The 19541-nt window shown below is 38.3% G+C and overlaps 1 protein-coding gene across 11 annotated transcripts in view; it reads right to left on the bottom strand.

Moving 5' to 3' along the window:
- The window catches only part of PPP2R2A (protein phosphatase 2 regulatory subunit Balpha), an 88330-nt gene that overhangs the window by 34079 nt on the left and 34710 nt on the right, over positions 1-19541 (bottom strand). For 5 of the 11 annotated variants that reach the window (XR_014825694.1, XR_014825693.1, NM_001164020.2 and 2 more), the window contains 1 exon segment: positions 4119-4216. The exons of 1 other annotated variant lie outside the window; for it this stretch is intronic. Coding sequence is in view for 4 of the 10 variants with exons in the window: in NM_001164020.2 (NP_001157492.1) it covers positions 4119-4216 (98 nt within the window). In the remaining 6 variants the exon portion in view is untranslated. 11 annotated transcript variants of the gene reach the window in all.

Here is a 19541-nt window from a genome sequence, read left to right as displayed (position 1 = left end):
TTGTTTCTATCACAGAGATTCTGAGATGAGATTAAGATGGTAGAGCTCACCTTCTCTCATAAAAGCAACAAAATCACAACCAACTCCTGAACAACCTTCAACCAGACAGCAAAACAATCAAAAAAGATATCCTATTCCAGAAGACAGAGGAGGCCACATCAAGACAGTAGGAGGGGCGATTATGCTATATAAGCAACCCCATACCCACTGGGTGGGTGGCCCACAGACTGTAAAGTAACTGTATCACAGACTCACCTATGGGATTGAGAGTTCTGAGCCCCACATCTGCTCCCCATGCCTGGGAATATGGCATTGGAAGAAGCCCCTGGAGCATTTGGCATTGAAGGCCAGTGGGGCTTGTACGCAGGAGCTCCACAGGACTGGGGTAAACCAAGACCCTATTCTTGAAACGCACGCACAGGCTTTCATGTGCACTGGGTCCTAGGGCAAAGCAAAGGCTCCATAGGAATCTGGGTCAGACCTGACTGCAGTTCTTGGACGGTCTCCTGGGAGAAGAGGGGGTGAGTGTGGCTCATTGTGGGGGAAGGACATTGGAGGCAAAGGTCTCACGAATAATCATCAGTGTATGCTCATTTAGAGGTGGCCATTTTTTAAAAATCTGCCCCTCCCATCAAGGTTGAGAAGCAAACAATAATCCGAGTGGGATTTTAGCCCCACCCATGGGCAAACAAGTGGCCTAAAGTCCCCCCCAGGCACACAGCCACCTAGAATCTTACCCAAAGCCCCACCCACAGGGAGCTAAGACCCAGTCCCACCCACCAGTGGGCAGGGACCAGTCCCTCCCATCAGGAAGCCTAGAGCAAGCCGTAACAACTTAAGCCACAAGGGGGCAGCCATCTATCACAGAGATTCTACATACAAAAAACTATTCACATATGTTAATTACAGGATCACCAGGTTGAAATAAACTACAACTGAATGAAAGACCCTGAAAATGACCACTCTCTCTGACTAGAGAACAGATGGACAGGCAGCAAGGGATACCAAACAAGATAATAGGAAGGGGACCCACCACATCTTAAGGGTAAAAGAAGTGAGGGAAAGGTGGGTTAAATATGTCAAAGTTTGATGTGCCAGGTTCACTGCTGCTACAGTATGACTTTTTCTCCTTAACTAAGGACAATAAAAGGAGTGAGTGGAAATATTTTGGTCCCCAGTCAAGTGAAGTTTAGATTTAGCAAGAAACCCTGCCACTGGGTGGGAGGATAAAGCCACAGTAGTTCAAATGCCACTGTGTTTTGCAAAGAGAGCTAGCAAAGCATCTAAGAAGCATCTAAGAAGTGCTCACTTTGTTAAGTGCTAGTGTACCCTGGAATGCATGTGTAACAGCTGCGGCTGTTAGCAAAAATTGGCCTGAAATTTAGAGATTCAGGTTCTAATCCCAGACCTTTACTGTTAAACTAAGCAATACAACCCTATCGAATAAACTTTTGCTCGGATTTATCTGAACATTAGGAAAAAATTATCTCCAAGTTCTCTTTCACTTTTCAAATGTAACACTATTTTAACGCTATTAAAAGCCACAAATTCAGAAAATCTAATCTAAATATGTTATGTACTAAAATAAAGGTGCCTCCATGTGTAGGGTACATATACATTTACATGTATATGTAGAATACCCATACCCAACCCATCAATGACATAGACACTGAATGTCTTGAAGACAGCACTAATATTAAAAGCTCCAGGATAAGATAGGCCTTAAAAATGTGGAAAATAGGTAAAACAAGTCAAATTAATATTAAGATCAAGTTTTTTGGGGAAAAGTCAATAACTGCCATCGTTACATAATCTATCACTTAAAAAAATACTCTGACATTTACACAAAGTAATTCTCAAAACATGCTACTAAACTGATGTTCTAGATAATGAATTTCTGTCTTGAATTCTTTTTCTTTTTGCCATTACTTGGGCTGCTCCCACACCATATGGAGGTTCCCAGGCTCGGGGTCGAATTGGAGCTGTAGCCACTGGCCTACATCAGAGCCAGAGCAACGCGGGATCCAAGCCACGTCTGTGACCTACACCACAGCTCACAGCAACACTCAATCCTTAACCCACTGAGCGAAGCCAGGGATCGAACCCGAAACCTCATGGTTCCTAGTCCTCGGATTCGTTAACCACTGAGCCACGATGGGAACTCCTGTCTTGAATTCTTGAATGCAGTTTTAAGAATGACAGGTAACTTACACTTTTATTTTGTTTTTTTTTTTTTTTGTTTTTTTGCCATTTCTTGGGCCACTCCCATGGCATATGGAAGTTTTAAGGCTAGGGGTCTAATCGGAGCTGAAGCTGCTGGCCTACATCAGGGCCACAGCAACACTGGATCCGAGCCACATCTGCAACCTACACCACAGTTCATGGCAATGCCGGATCGTTAACCCACTGAGCAAGGGAAGGGATCAAACCCGCATCCTCATGGTTCCTAGTCAGATTCGTTAACCACTGCGCCATGACGGGAACTCCCACTTACACTTTTAAACAACATAAAGCCCCAATTTAAAATGTAGGGTCTTAGACACCCCCAGTGTAAGCCCTTCAAGATGGAACTGCTCAGGAAGGAAAATTAATTTTAAATGTTTTTCTCCAAACACCTTTCTTTAAAACAAAAAGCATATAGCATGCCATTAATTTTCAGTAAAAAAACAAAAAATAAATCCACAGAAGGGCAAAGAATGCCTACGGCTAAGCTAGCTCTACATTCTGAATAACAAAATTAACACTCACATTTTGGTTAACTAATGTGAAAGGCATCAAAGCACACTGAAAGATGACATGGTGGAAGTTCTGGGTTCTGGTTGTTAGTTTTGCCACTAAGTAAATCAAGTGATCTCTTGATATCCTAACTTTCTCATTTGTAAAAAAGGGAACCTGTAATGATCTATATGGTTCCACTTCAAGATTCTTATGGTCAAGTTTTCAGCTGCTTGAAAAATAGAACAGAAAACTGATCTGGACCCCTTTCCCGCAAGAACATTCTTTGTCAAGAAAAGCTTGAGGCTTACTTTCATATTTTCTTCCAACCAAAAAAGTAATAGATAAAAGTAGACACATTTAGTGTTTGTGCATCTTCTAATCAGACACTATTAATCATTTCTTTTAAAATTAAATTACCTACCTCACTGGGTGTTGTGAGGATTAATTCATTAGTGTTTGTAAAGCACTTTGAGATCCTCAGGTCAAAGGCGCTATAGAAGTGCAAAGTAGTAGTATTATTACTAGATTCTTGCTTATTTAAGGAATTTCACAATCCTTTAAAAGCTAACTCTGTGTTATGATTTAGACAGCTATTGTAAAACCCTGCGATTTTATCCACATTACTTTTAAGTTGTCTTGAATATATTATAGATAGGGGCAGGATGTTTGAAAACAAATGATTCTAAAGGTTTAACTTTGATCTACAAATGGAGGGAGAGAGTAAGGGAAAATCTAGTGTGACAAATTTTGTTTAGCATAAAATTTTAGTGAGAAATCTTGTCAATCAGATTGTGTGCCTAAATTATACCCAAACCCAAAACAAACCTACTTTAATCACAGATTCTGCAATGAGAAATTCCTTTCTTCAAAGAGAAAGGGAAACATTTTCAAATCAATTCCACTTTAAGAGGAGTACTAAGCTTATTAATTACATTACATATGTATACATGCACCTGTCATTTAAAACCTTTATACTTTAATCACAGTATTAGTATGAACTGATTTCAAAATAATTGAGCAGCTCTTTTTCTTTAAACTAGCCTCCCACCCTCAATTACACAAAGCAAACTATGCAATGAGAAGAGGTCAAAGCAATTTTGCTTTGTGGAATTTTAAGAGAAAAAAACTGAGGGCCAAGGCTTAAAACCAGTTAAAACATTTTATTCCACACTCTCCACCCCTTTCTCTAATCAAATCTTTTTTACAATTAAATCAAAACAACACGCACATGTACACACACGTACACAAAGCTAAGAGAACCAGCTATCTATACATTGGATATTCTGCTCGATAAAAACACTTCTTTAAAAAATTGCCAACAACCTCTGATGATATTTTTCAGCATAAGCTCCAGTCCCAAGAGCAAACTGAAATTTAGATATTAAACTTTTAACACTTACCTCCTGCTCCTGTTGAAAGATGACGACTCTACCACCTTTATCTCCAGTTGCTAGTAATTCTCCAGAATGATTAAATTCTACTGTAGAAATTATATCTGCTGTATAACCGAAAGAAAATGAAAAAAAAAAAAAAAAAAAAAAAAAGACATCAGTTCTTCTTTCCCAACTAACTAGTTTCTTGGTGAAAATTTAGCATGTTTTTCCTAATATATTCCAAGTCTGTGTATCAACCTTCCATCAGAAATAAAGTAAATCTAAAAAGTTCATGAATTATTTCAGTTAAAAAAAAATTCTCCCCAGAGTAAACCAGTATGACACTATTTTATTTTATTTATTTTTTTTGGCTGTACCCACAACATGTGGAAGTTTCTAGGCCAGGGATCAAACCTGTGCTTCACCAGCGACCTGAGCCACTGCAGTGACAATGTCGGATCCTTAACCTGTTGCACCACAAGGGAACTCCCAATATGACAGTATTTTAACAAATAGGAATACCACAAATAATAAATGCTAGTGTTTAATATTACACTAAATTCATGAATGTAAAGATAACAATAATTTGTGAAATACTCTATGACAGCATCATTAAATATTGATAATTATTGTGCCAACTTTCTAATATACTTTTATAAGTTTCTGTATATAAAACTAAAGATGGTCTATAAAATTAAGACAGAAATAACTAAAAGAGGAAAAAAATTTTAAATGTGAAAATAATTCCTGATGAAATTTTAACAGTCATAAATAAATTCAAATTATGGCCTCTTAATAAATGTTTGCAAATAGTACACACTTATACCAGCAATGCTTTGTGCTATGCACCTTCAATATGCACAGTTCTTCCTGTGGCTCCCAAACACAACAGAGACTACTAGAATCAGTCATATTACACCCAAAGTCGGTGCTACTTTCCAGTCAAGTTCAAATAAAATTATCAGGGTTTTTTCCTTGCTTTCTGACACCAGAGCCATTTTCCTAAGGAAAAAAAATCTAAGTTACAGAATTGGGCATTAAGATAAAGCAATTATACTATACAATTCACCATTGTTATAAGTTTCTTCACTATAAAGCATTATGCCAAATTAAGAAAGACCCCATCATATGCATTTTACATAAGTAAACTTTTACTACAAGAGTCTTTCTACATTAAATACTATAAGAATTTAAGAATGTGACTTTAAAGAACACTATGTATTTTCTTTTCTTTTTTTTTTTTTTTTTTAGGGCTGCACCCACGACATATGGAGGTTCCCAGGCTAGGGGTCTAATTGGAGCTGCAGCTGCTGGCCCACGCCACAGCAACACAGGATCTGAGCCATGTCTGTGACATACCACAGCTCATGGCAACACCAGATCCTTAACCCCATGAGCGAGGCCAGGGGTCAAACCTGCAACCTCATGGTTCCTAGTCAGATTTGTTTTTGCTGTGCCACAACGGGAACTCCAGAACACTATATATTTTAAATTTTAAAACTTACTGACCGAATGTATTGTGTTGTGTCAATAACCTACCCAGTACTGTATTTTATCATTTTCTTTTTAGTGATTTTTCCAAGTCCAGCTTGACTCTGGAAACCTTCCTTTGCTTGTCTCCACTGCCTAGGTCCAAGGCACTTTATCTTTTTGGAACTCTCTGAGAGCCTACTGAAAGTTACACAAACTCACTTATTTTTAAATTCAAATCCCTCACATAGGCATCACTTTGGAGATGCAAACATCTTTTCTTGTTCTTTTAAGTCCAACTAGGCCAATTTCCCCTGCAGCATTGGTAGTTTATTATTTCTTTGGCTAACTCATGAAATGAACTGGTTAATTTGAATACAAAGCCATTCTGGGAGTTCCCTGGTGGCTCAGCAGGTTAAGGATCTGGTGTTGCTACTGCTGTGGCACGGGTTCGATCCCTGGCCCAGGAACTTGTGCATCCCATAGACTCGGCTAATAATAATAATAGTAATGATTATGATAATAAAGTCATACTACACCAACAACATCTAATCTCTGAACTCTAGAATTTGCTCTTGGCTACGTGACATGTACACCCCTGACAACAACTTCAGATTCATTCTGTTCACTAACTGGAAGTGAACTGGCTCAGTATTTAAATTTATCTCATCCTTCCCCAAGTTCAAATTGTTGCATTCACTTAAATTAAAGACATCACAAGTCCTTGTTAGGTAGAGAAGCTGGTACAGCTAACACTTAACAGGGGATATGTCCATGAGCACAGTCTGACCGGCCTGGCTCGCCTCCTGCAAGGGAGAAGGGCAGAGCAGGGAAGAAAAGTGTGCTGCAGGATAGGCTCCATTTCTAATGGGGGAGAAATCATGGACAGGGGGACATCTAGAGGTGATTATGTTGTTAAGGAGATCATTATAATAAGAGGACTGAGATCTGGGATGTAGAGGGTGGCACGGAGATTCACACCTATATTATAAAAATCAAGGAATAAAACAGCAGGCACAATACCCCCAAAGTACTGAAGACATTACTGACCCACATAGCTGGTTATGAGGTCACTGAACATATGAAAGGGGGAGGGAGAAAGGAGAAGTATGCACATGTGTCTGTGTTCTGACTGCTATTACCATTAAAATATATCAGAGGTACATGACTGTAAGAAGTTTACAATAGTACTGTTGTTGAACAGTGCTTTCTTACGATGGAAGTGTTCTATATCTGTGCTGTCCAATACAGTAATCACAAGCCACATGCGTCTCCTGAATTTTCAACTTTTAGCCCTATGTACCTAGTGGCTACTATAATGGACAACCTAGAGATAAAACATTACAGAGTGGGGAGTTCCCATCATGGCGCAGCAGAAATGAATCTGACTAGGAACCATGAGGTTGCGGGTTCGATCCCTGGCCTTGCTCAGTGGTTAAGGATCTGGCATTGCCATAAGCTGTGGTGTAGGTTGGTGGCTACAGCTCTGATTAAACCCTTAGCTGGGAAACTCCAAAGGCTGAGGGTGCGGCACTAAAAAGACAAAAAAATGAAAATAAAAATTAAAAAATAAAACATGACAGAGTAGACACTGACTTCTACTGCAAAGCCAAGAATGCTAGAATCAAGAGCATTCTGAACCTTTAACGCATTATGGGTAAAATAAAACTATCATGCACATGTACACACACACATACCCATGTGAGTTGTTACCCCAAAGAGCAGGCTAAAAATATAAAAAAGTATTTCATGAAAACTTAGATTCCTGGATACGAGTTTTTTTTTTTTAGGGCCGCACCTGTGTCATATGGAAATGCCCAGGCTAGGGGTCAAATTGGAGCTGTAGCTACAGATCTGCGACCTACACCACAGCCACAGCAACTCCAGATCCTTAACCCACTGAACAAAGCCAGGGATCAAACTTGCATCCTCATGGATACTAGTTGGGTTGATTACCACTGAGCCATGATGGGAACTCCATGGACACCAGTTTTAAAATAAACTATTAATGAGAGCCTCAAAAATCTGATAACACTGCACCTTTTTTTTTTTTTTTTTTTTTTTGCCACACCCACAGCATGCAGAAGTTCCTGGGCTAAGGACTGAACCTGCACCACAGCAGTGACAATGCCGGATCCCTAATCTGCTGAACCACCAGGGGACCCTGAGAACACTTTACTCTTGAGATTAAGGTAACTATCATATACTTTAAGACATTAACCTCATCGTCACACTCATCAATACTGAACTCAAGGCATGGTCCAATATAACACATAAACTAGGTCTGTTCTCATAAACAACAAACATCAAAGAACAAAAAACTTCCTCTTCTAAAGAGAAAAATAAACTTTCCTATGACCAATAAAAATGTTATTTCACCAATGTTTTTGTTATTTGATCAAAAAATGCTTGTTATTAATCACATAAAAGAACATTCTAACACAGTCAATAAAAAGGAAGTTAATAGTAATGCTCCCTTTCAGAGCATTAGTCAATGGTCCTATTGGGCATTAAGTCAACGCACAGCTATCTTAGGCACAAACTGACTTCCAAATTGTACAATATAAAGGCAAGATTTAAAAAGCACGATCCAATTTTTGGTAAGAAATCTTAATGTTTTTGACCTTTGTTATAAAATTCTACATACTATTTGTAAAAACCAAGGGTTTTATAATGTGTTACATAGAATGGAACTCTAATTTCTTCCAACCTCTCCTTTTTAAAACATCAGCACCCAGGTTTCATCCTAAGAAGGTGTAATAATTGCTTTCTTTTGCAGGCAGAATGGTAATTGGTGGTGAAGGTGGGAATGACAACAGTGTTATTACTGGTCTGCTTTTACTTCATCAGGCACACCAGGCCTCATTACCGACCTTCTCTACTTCTTATATATTATGATAAACAGAATAGGACGCAATCAGATAGCCAAAGATTCAAAGATATAACACTCTTGGCATAAAAATCAGGTAAGAGAAAATTAATAGACAGTATATATAAATGGTAGTAATGTAACAATAATTACTGTAAAGTGATGAAATCATTAACTCTGACGCTCTCTAAATACTTCAATTCTTACACCACTGTAAGACACTTTATGGGGTTACTCATTGATTTTATAATTCCATTTGAGAACTGTAGTCCAAATAATTAATCTGAAAAGAAACCACTTTAAAATTAGCAACAACAAGGTTGTAAGTGAATTATTTATACACAGGCATACCTCATTTTACTGCACTTTGCTTAACGGCTCTGCAGAAGCTTTTTTTTTTTTTTTTTTTAAACAAATTGGAGGTTTGTGGCAGGTCTGTGTGGAAGAAGGCTATCAGTGCTATTTTTCCAACAGCACTTGCTCACTTCATGTCTGTGTCACATTCTGGTAATTCTCTCAACACACCAAATGTTTCCATTATTATTATATTTTTAATGGTGATCTGTGATATTTGATATTACTATTGCAAAGACTCAGATGGTGGTTACCATTTTTTAAGCAATAAAGTATTTTTTGAATTAAAGTATGTACATTGTTTTTTAGACATAATGCAACTGCAACATTTAACAGACTACAGTACAGTGTAAACACCTTTTATATGTGCTGTAAAACCAAAAAATTACTGACTCCATTTACTGCAGTCATCTGGAGACAAATCCTGAATATTTGAGATGTGCCTATAATGAAATAAGCTGAATGTATTCCAAACATCCGATAATGAGGAAATATAAAAGTAACTTCTAGCACACAGACTGGAAAATTACAGCCCACCAGCTGTTTTTCTAAATAATGTTTTATTGGAACCAGCCAAGCCTATTTGTTCATATATTGTCTGACTGCTTTCACTTGACAACCACAGGGTTGAACAGTTAGGAGAGACTGAAAATATTTATTATTTGGCCCTTTACAGGAAATGCTTGTCAATCCCTGCTCCAGTATATTAACATAATTGCATATTAATATTTAAAGAATATAACATATGTGAATACAAAGACATAACTAATGTCAAAGCACACGCTGTCTACATATACAACTATAATATGCCAAGCATGTTACTAAGTGAGCATTAATGTATTTCTCACTTAACCCTTACAATACCACTATGATATAAACATCATTTTCAAATAATATGACAGTATAGGAAAGCCCTGAGAGATTAAGTAAGTTGCCTATCACAACTCTGTCAAGAGCCAGAGAGAGGATTCAAATTTAGCAGGTGTGAACAATCATATGGATAAGGTGGCAGCAGAGTCCTATAAATCACTGGGTGATAAAGAAATTATGTGTTAAGTGTCCAGTTTACTGCTTCTTTCTCACTGCCAAAATGCCTGTATTCAATAAAACATTTAAACTATATCAACGTTATACTAGTTACTAACAACCACATTACAATTATCTGTCTGTCCCTACAATAAAACTAAGCATTTTTTTCAGCATCTGCTATAGTCAAGGGACTATGTAGCACAAGGGAGTATTTAGGTGATCCATAGTCTAAATTCTACCCTCTAAAGAGGCTTATAGGCAGAATGCAGCCAAAAAAAAAAGAAAAAAAAATCATCTATATTTTGAACATTATCTCAAAAGGGATTGCTAGGGGTGGGGGATACAAAAACATGCTGCAGGAGGAGCTGCCAGCATGGCCTTCTAGGTATAAAATGAAACTTTCATGCATGGAAGAAAATGAAAACTTAAAGTTAGATAAGCTGAATCTTATCTTTTTACAAACAATATTTAATTTCTCACAAAACTCTACCAGGTAATCACCCTCCTTTCCTTTTTGTTGCATTTCAGTAAAAACAAAGATTAACAAAGAATACCACAACTAACTATGTAAATAAAGGTATTCCAAAGAAGTACACAATAAAAACATAACTTAGCACCTCTTCTTTCAAAAGGTTGAAATGAAAGACAAAAGCCAAAATCCAAAATTTTAAAAATCTGTAACTGGAATTCCGCTTATGCTCATGGGGGAGTAAGACAATCTGGATTTATCCACAGCTGTGAATGACTAGAAAACTAACAAAATATATGAAATAAATGTTTTCAGACAACACACAACATGGAGTTCAGGACTGTGAACCCTTAGAGAAGAGAAAGTGAGCCCTGTACTTGCCCCAACTTACTGCCTGGACGGTGTGTGGAGTTAGGAAGAACAAACATACAGCCAGCAATCTCACTGAGTTGTGGAGTCACAAACTGGGGGTTAGGGAAAGCCAAAGCAGGTAGATTTTGTGGATGGACTACAGGGAGAAAGTTCAAGGGATCTACAGAGATCACTCAGAATCTTTGGTTTAATACTGATCTGATAATATGTGATGTGACACTCCATAAGGTCTAGAAAAGAAACATCAAAAAACTTACAAGGGCTCAGAATAGGAGTTGCCGTCATGGTGCAGCAGAAACGAATTCACCTAGGAACCATGAGGTTGCGAGTTCAATCCCTGGCCTCACTCAGTGGGTTAAGGATCTGGCACTGCCGTGAGCTGTGGTATAGGTCGCAGATGTGGCTCTGATCTGGCGTGGCTGTGGCGTAGGCCAGCAGCTACAGGTCTGATTAGACCCCTAGCCTGGGAACCTCCATATGCAGCAGGTGAGGTCCTAAAAAGACAAAAAAAAAAAAAAAGAAAAAGGAAAAGAAAACTTACAAGGGCTCAGAATAAATAGGGCTCCCACTCAGCCAGAGTAGTGAAACCTCATAATTAATAAGGCATCAGGTAAAGTCCTCAGAAGAGTAACACCTTACTGATGAGACTAAAGCAGCACCAGATTGAATTTCTCCTGACAAAGTTTAAAAGCAAACATTGAAAAACTGATCTCAAGCAACTTAACTAATCTGAGAACAAAATCCGACATTCAACAATGTAAACTCACAATGTCTGGCTTCTAAAATCACTAGGAATGCATGGAAGCAGGAAAATATGATCCATAACCAGAAGAAAATTGGTTTAATAAAAACAGAACCAGAAATGAAAAAATGATAAAAGAATAATTTCTTTCTGGACCTTAAAACTGCTGTTGTAAATGTGCTCAAGAACACAGAATAAATCATAAACATGATGAGAAATGGAAGACTAAAGACAAAGGAACATCTAAAAATGAAAAGCATACTAGAAGTTCCCATCGTGGGGCTCAGTGGAAATGAATCTAATAACCATGAGGACACATGTTCAATCCCTGGCTTCGCTCAGTGGATTAAGGATTTGGTGTTGCCATGAGCTGTGGTGTAGGTCACAGCCAAGGCTCAGATCTGGCATTGCTGTGGCTGTGGCGTGGGCCAGTGGTTACAGCTCTGATTCGACCCCTACCCTGGGAGCCTGCATATGCTGTGGGTGCAGCACCCCCACCCCCCCCAAAAAAAAGCCAAAAAAGAGAGAAAAGCATACTAAGTGAAATGTAAGATATACAGGATGGGATTAACAGCTTAGACACTGCTGTAGAAAGGTCAAGAACCTGAAAACCTACTAACAGAACCAAAACAAAATGAAGCAAAGAGGGAATACACCTGACTTTAATTAAGGATAAGAGCAAGCGTTCTAACATATGTATCACTGCAGTACCAGGGGAAAAAAAGGTGGGCAACATGTGAAAAAATGACCAGTATGTAAATGCTCAAGCATGATGACGATACATGCAAAATAACCAAAACAAAGGATAATGCAAACTTACAAAGGTATATAGTAGTGGCAACTCATGTAGTGGCAACTCAATAACCATCTTTAGTCTTGTATTACTGATGACTGCAAAATCATGAGGAATTTTTTAATAAAATTCCAACATTTCTAAGCATAATCTTCCCCTGACTTACAAAGTAAACTTCGGTATATACATTAAACACATGCAAAAAATACTTAACAGAGTTGGGTTATTAAGTCTATAAGAAAATAAAGTGTTTTTTTCCCAACACCATGAACATTTGGCAGAACATTCTGAATTATGCGACTATGGGACCATTTTTTTCTTGTTTTACACTGTCCTACAAACAACCAAGTAGCTAGCATGCTTGGCCCTTGCCTAGAAAATGCCAATAATGCCTCTAGTCATTGGTAAAATCAGGTAAAAAAGAATTCAATACAACAAGAGTTTATAATAGGTATATATTTGATTAAAGGTATGGTAAAGATATAATAGGTATATATTTGATTAAAGGTATGGTAAAGATATAATAGGTATATATTTGATTAAAGGTGTGGTAAAGATTTAACAGCCATAAATCCTGATGGTCAAAGGATTTTTAATTAACACTTTATATATTTCAAGGTTATTAGGAATGAAAGAAGTATAGTAATCACAGAAGCTGGAAATATCCCTTTCCATGCCTGATAGATTTGAAAAAAAAAAAAGGCGAGGTGGGTAGCAGGAAGGGAGACAGAACCTTTAAACTGTAATTGATACATACACACGCACAGAAGTTTATACCAATATAAAAATATATATTTCTTCCAAACAGCTACACAATTAAAAAAATATTCGTACGTTTAGCCACAGAGAGCCCCTGAAGAATTCTAATTATGAAGACCACATTCTCTAATCACAAAATTAGCTAAAGATTAACAATCACCAGTTCTAATCAACCACTTTGTAATCTTAAAACTCTAAGGGCAAAGATAAAAACCACTACTGCAATTAAAAGATTTATAGGAACCTAAGTATATAAATATTTACGATAACAAAAATTATTATTTTTTAAAAAGACACAATGACCTTTCTATACTATAAAACTAATAAACCTGTAAAAACTGATTGAATAAAAAAAAAGAAAAGAAAAAAGAAAGAAATCCCACAAGAGATAACCACAGGTAATAACAGCCTTTTAGCAAACTCATGCAAAACATGTATTGGATGTCTTTATATACACCATAATACCTACAAGAACAATTTCAGTAATGGGATTATAGCTAAAATTAATTTTATTTTTTAATCTCACAAATTACTTTGTAAAAAAAAAAATCATCATCACTCTTAGTCCTACTTCTGAGAGAATTCTAGTATAGAATATACTAGATATAGGATATATAATATCCTTCCAAAGTTTGCCCACATGTACTTCCCATGCTTAGTACAAAAAACATCTATTTGTATTGAGAAAAAAATGGTATCTACATTATGTTGCTGATTTTTTTTAAAAAAAAGTTACAAATCATGTTTAGTCCTATTTGTATAACAATTAAAACAATCAGAGCATTATGGAATTTGTGACCAGCTTAGACAGGGAGACCTGATAACAGATACATGACAGCATTAGCATTACAGTAGCAGAAACTGACAAAGGTTTAAAAAAAATAATGAGGTAGCACCACACAACCAATCAAATACCTAAACTTTTATTTAAAAAAACTGATAAAAAAAATAAAAAAACTGATAACAGGAATTCCTGTTATGGCTCAGCAGTAACAAACCTGATTAGTATCCATGAGGATGAGGGATTGTTCAATCCCTGGCTGGGCTCAGTGGGTTAAGGTTCTGGCCCAGGTTGCAGATGTGGCTCAGATCCAGTGCTGCTGCAGCTCTGATTCAACCCCTAGCTCAGGAACTTCCGTATGCCTCCAGTGCAGCCGTAAAAAAGAATAAAAGAAGAAAAAAAACCTCTGGAATGTAATAGCACAGAGATTAATTCTCATTTTGATATGGTTTGTTTCAACTAAGCTTAGAGCTCTCATCAAGAAACATGTTTATCTTGTTTGGACACATGACCAATTTCCAGTCTTCTATTCATTGGATGTAACCTATATGGCCCAACAGTGAACTTAATGATTGGCTCCACATAGCTAATTAGAATATAAATCACCCAAATTTCTTCACAAAGGTATAAGAAAATACTGGATAATGCAGTTACAAAATGCTAGTTTCTAAATAAAGGGTAGGCAAGCCTAAGTAAGGTATAGTTATTTCCCTACAGATCACTATGATGCTTATCACTGCCCACCTCTAGGGGGAGCTCAAAGTTCTTGTTACTTTTCCCCAAAGGTCAGGACACTCCTCCGACAGATTTGGTGTGTTCGAGACTTAGAACCTTTTTATTACAGCACCCTAAAGAGCAAGTTACATGTGTGCCAATCTTTTAGGCATTTCTTTTTTCCTCAAAAGTGAATAAGACTTGACCTGCTCACCTGCTCCTGGTGTGAGCAGGCTCCAATCGTTTCTTCCTCTTTCCCTTCCAGACTCCTCCCACTTCCTACTTGGCTTGACTAGGGCACATTACTGTAGTTGGAAAGGCTGGCTGCAGGGAGGGCGGCTGTGCTCACTCCTGCTGATGCAGTACTCTTAGTGCAGGCCAGTGCCACCTCCAATCCCCTCAGGTCAGGGCACGTGTAAGTACAAATGGGAAGGAGACTGCTCATGTCTGCTCAGTGGAGCCCCACTCAGGCAGCCCCTCCAAACACTGAGGGATCTTTATCTTAAGCATACTTATACCACATTCTTGGGGACACATGTGAAGGGAACTTGTGCAGGAAATAACCAGAAGTCAGACTGGTCATTTCCCTACTGTCAAATTGCCACTTCTGTCTGCATGACCCTGAGAAAGTAACTCAGCTCTGAGGGATAAACAAGCAATAAATGCAAAGAAATGAGTTTTGAATGAGGCACCCAGGAGGCACACTGGTAAACAGAAGATGTGGGCTGGAGTTTTGGGCTTTGTTGTACAAAGCAGAAATAAGCATTTAACTCTTATTTGTGTCTAGACTCTTCAGGTAAAAAATCAATCTAGCCTAGGTCAAAAACTTATCCAAATGATCCAGCTTAGCTCCCAGGAGCCTGAAGCTGAAGCCCAAACTAGGAACAAAGTATTGCAGCTGCCTTGCTTGCTGCTTCTTTACAGTTACACTTAAGAGGCCTCACACTGAAGCATGACTGGTTGAGGATAGGATCCTGTAATCCCGTCTCACTGATCAAAATATCACCTGGATTATACTATGATTTCCAAGAACAAAGTAAGTGCTAAGGGCCTTTATAACCTTTTCTCAACCCCTGACTCAGTGAAGGGGAATATGTCTTGAGATAAGCTCAACAAAGACCACTGGCTACTGATGCTCACACAGAACCTACATTGCAATGTTGCCATGAGAGTCAGGGTCCATAAGGTAATTTCCAGAGATGTGTTCTGGAACCAGTCTCCCTTCTTTTTAACTTGTTCCTGGATAATCTGATATCATGTTTGGATAAAATGGAATGGAACCATACCCTCCTGCAACAAAGAACAGAAAGATAAACAGTTGCTAATACATACAAGTGTTGCTAATACAAGTGTGATCTTAAAAAACAAGCCTTGGTGTATGTTACTTACATTAGAAAGAAGAGCTCTAAATTGATCACTCTAAATCTAGTTACCATCTTTGTTAGATGTTCACCAACTCTTAACTGAGTCATAATTAAGTCCACAATGCAAACCATCTCATTAAGTTGCCTTATCAAAACATAATACAAATAATTTCTTGTGGAGATTATACAAACAAAAGGAACTACATAAAGATTTTCCATCTATGCAAGCCTTATTAAAATATTTTTATAACCAGAATGCGTATCTGGCTATTAATACCTGCCTAAAATCTTTACAAATTAGGGTTATTATGGCCATGATTTTTTTTTTTTTTTTTTTTTTTGGCATTTCTTGGGCCGCTCCCACAGCATATGCTCATCTTTCCCTTTTCTATCCTTTCCTTTTCATTTCTGGTTGGTTAGTTTGCTCGAGCTGATAATCTCCTGACCTTGTTTTCAATTGTATTTACACTGCAATTCATTGTTTCCACTATACTTTTAAAACTGTAATCATGTTTTGCAAATAATTTCAAATTATTTTCATGGTTCCGTTTTCAAAGATGCAACTTCTTTCACGTATCTCACTACAAGAGAATTAAACATTAACGTTTTAGTCCACCTACTTGAACTAAAAGTTTATCTGACAACTGATCTTTTTTTTTTAACAAATCTTGCACATTTTTGCTGTTTTGCTCATTCCTTTGACAAATTCTTAAGAGTCTTTCCTTCAACAAATATTTTACTGAGTATCTAATATATGTCAGACATTCAAGGTCATGCCAGCATTTCCAGGTGCTAGGGATATAGGAGTTCATAGGACAGGCAAAAAAATAACCCTGCCCACATGAAACATACATTCTAGTGACTGGGGCATATTATAAACAAATGATTCACAAATATAAAGTGTATCAAGTAGTGCTAAGTACCACAGAAATACAGCAGTCAGAGAAAGCCTCTGAGGGGCTAACTTAGGTAGAAACTTAAATGAGCAGGGAATTAGTCATCCAAACTTGGAAAGCATTTCAACCAGAGGACCTAAGGGTAAAAACGAGTTTGCTAAACTTGATAAGACAAATGCAGAATAAGGTGGTAGAAAAGATGGAGCATTTAACAGAGGCCGAACCATACTGTCTTGTAAGCTACGTATGGTAGGACTGTGGAGTGATAAGCCACTGTAAAGTTTTTATGTTTTAGAGCACTTATCTGTTGAGTGAATATAGAAAAAAAAAAAAAAAAAAAAGGAGAAGAATGGTTCATAAGTTATTGAAGAGATTATGGCCTGAACTCAAGTGGTAGCCATAGAGAAATGGATGGATTCAGAACACATTCTGAAGACAGCACTGCAAACTTGGCTGAGGTATCAAAAGGTGATTCTGGGAGTTCCCGTCGTGGCTCAGTGGTTAATGAATCCAACTAGGAACCATGAGGTTTTGGGTTCAATCCCTGGCCTTGCTGAGTGGGTTAAGGATCTGCGGTTGCTGTGAGCTGTGGTGTAGGTTGCAGACACGGCTCAGATCCCAAGTTGCTGTGGCTCTGGCGTAGGCCAGTGGCTGTAGCTCCGATTCAACCCCTAGCCTGGGAACCTCCATATGCCAAGGTTTTACAACTATGTCCAATGGAAAAGTCAGTGTCATTTATTGGGGAGAGACACACCAGGAAAAAGCAGGTTTGGGTTAAAAAAGGAGCCCTAAAATCCATTTTCACACCTTTGGTATTGATTTCAACTAGACATGCAAGTAGAAATGTTATCCCAGCAGCTAAACAGATGTGACAAAGTAGGGAAGGAAGAGGGGATATAAATTAAGGATATCATCAGCTAATGGAGGCATTTAAAAACTAAACGTGATTTTCTACTGAGCAATTATATATAGTAGGTTTGGTCTAAGGTCTGAGCCATCAGGCTCTCCCACAATTAACTGAAGAGGAGGGATCAGCTAGGAAAGGAGACTACACAGGAACTACTGGTGAGGGAGGAAGACCATTTCTGGAACCAAAGACAGTCTTTCTAAAAGGAGACAATGGAGTTCCCACTGTGACTCAGCAGAAACGAATCTGACTAGGAACCATGAGGTTGCAGGTTCAATCCTGGCCTCGCTCAGTGGGTTAAGACTCTGGTGTTGCTGTGAGCTGTGGTGTAGGTCGCAAATGCAGCTCAGATCTGGTATTGCTGTGGCTCTGGCATTGGCTGACAGCTGTAGCTCTGATTCGACTCCTAGCTTGGGAACCTCCATATGCTGTGGGTTTGGCCCTATAAAGCAAAAAAAATAAAAAAAAAAATAAAATAAAAGGAGGCAGTGATAAATTGTGTCAAAAAGTGCATAGAAATCAAGCCAAGGCTTGGAAGTTCCCTGGTGGTCTAGTGGTTAGGATGCAGTATTTTCACTGCTACTGCCTGGATTCAATTCCTGGTCTGGGAATTGAAATCTGACATCAAGCTGCTGCATGAGGAGGGGGGAGAAGGAAAAATTAAGTGAAGGCTGAGAATTAAGCAAGTTCTTTGGGGGCTCAGTGGGCTAAGGATCTGGCACTGACAGACACACTGTGGTGTGGGTTTGATCTATGGCCTGAGAACTTCCACACACCATTTGGCAGGGCCAAAATAAACAAAATTGGTTTTTTTAAAAAAAGAAGGCTAAGAATTAAACTTGGATTTGGTGACCTGTAGATCTGGGGGTTGATTTCAAGAAAAGTGGTTTCAGTAGACTGGCGTCCTTAAAATAAAAGTTGTTTTGTGTGGTGGAGGCAGAAGCAGCTCGGCACTAAGTTGAAAGCATTACTCTGACAGTATGAAATCTGGACTATGAAGGGCATCCTCTTTCCCTTACTTTTATATGTCTTGGGTTATTTTGGGAAACAGAGGGTTAAACAAACACTGAAGCTGACTCCTGAGTTGCCAACTTCTCAGCTGGCTGGGTATACCGAGAGTAGTATTCTTTCAAGAAAAGCACCTAGAGGGAGTTCCCTGGTAGCCTAGTGGCTGAGGATCTGGTATTGTCACTGCTGTGGCGCATATATGATCCCCGCCTAGGAACTTCTGCATGCCATGGCTGTGGCCAAAAGAAAAGCACTTGAGTGATATAGATTTTAAGTTATTATAAGCATGAAAAATGCTACTTTGTTTCCCTGTGAAGGATAGTTTCACCAATTTAAGATTCTTAGTTTATACAGGTTTTTCCTCAAAGTTTTCTACATGCCACTCCACTGTCTTTTAGCACAGCCTTGGCCCAGCAGAACTTTCTGTGATCACACAAATGCTCTATTCTTGGAGTTCCCATTGTGGCACAGTGCAAACGAATCCCACTAGTATCCATGAGGATGTGGGTTCAATCACTGGCCTTGTTCAGTGGGTCACAGACGCAGCTCTGATCCTGAATTGCTGTGGATGTGGCCTAGACGGGTAGCTGTAGCTCTGATTCGACCTTAGCCTGGGAACATGCCATGAGTGCAGCCCTAAAAACAAACAAACAAACAAACAAAAAAAAACAAAGAAAAAAGAAATGCTCTATTCTGCACTATTCCACATGTAGCCATTTATTGAGCACTTGATCTGTGAGTAGTCAAATTTAAAAAAAAAAAGTTTAATTAAATTTAACAGGTACACATAGCTAGTGGCTACCACTAACTAGACAGCACAGTTCTAGCATACAAAAGACACATGCCCAAGCAGCACCCAAGATCAATGAGATTAGAATATCTGCAGGTGTTAGCCAGACAACAGAGTTTTTTAAAAAACAATC

Source organism: Sus scrofa, chromosome 14, assembly GCF_054392235.1.
Source record: "Sus scrofa isolate SSC_HxYL_T2T_F1_AM1 chromosome 14, Sscrofa_HxYL_maternal_Yorkshire_Landrace_v2.0, whole genome shotgun sequence".
NCBI lineage: Eukaryota > Metazoa > Chordata > Mammalia > Artiodactyla > Suidae > Sus > Sus scrofa.
Note: the sequence above shows the minus strand (reverse complement) of the source record. Positions and strands in the feature narration are given on the sequence as shown.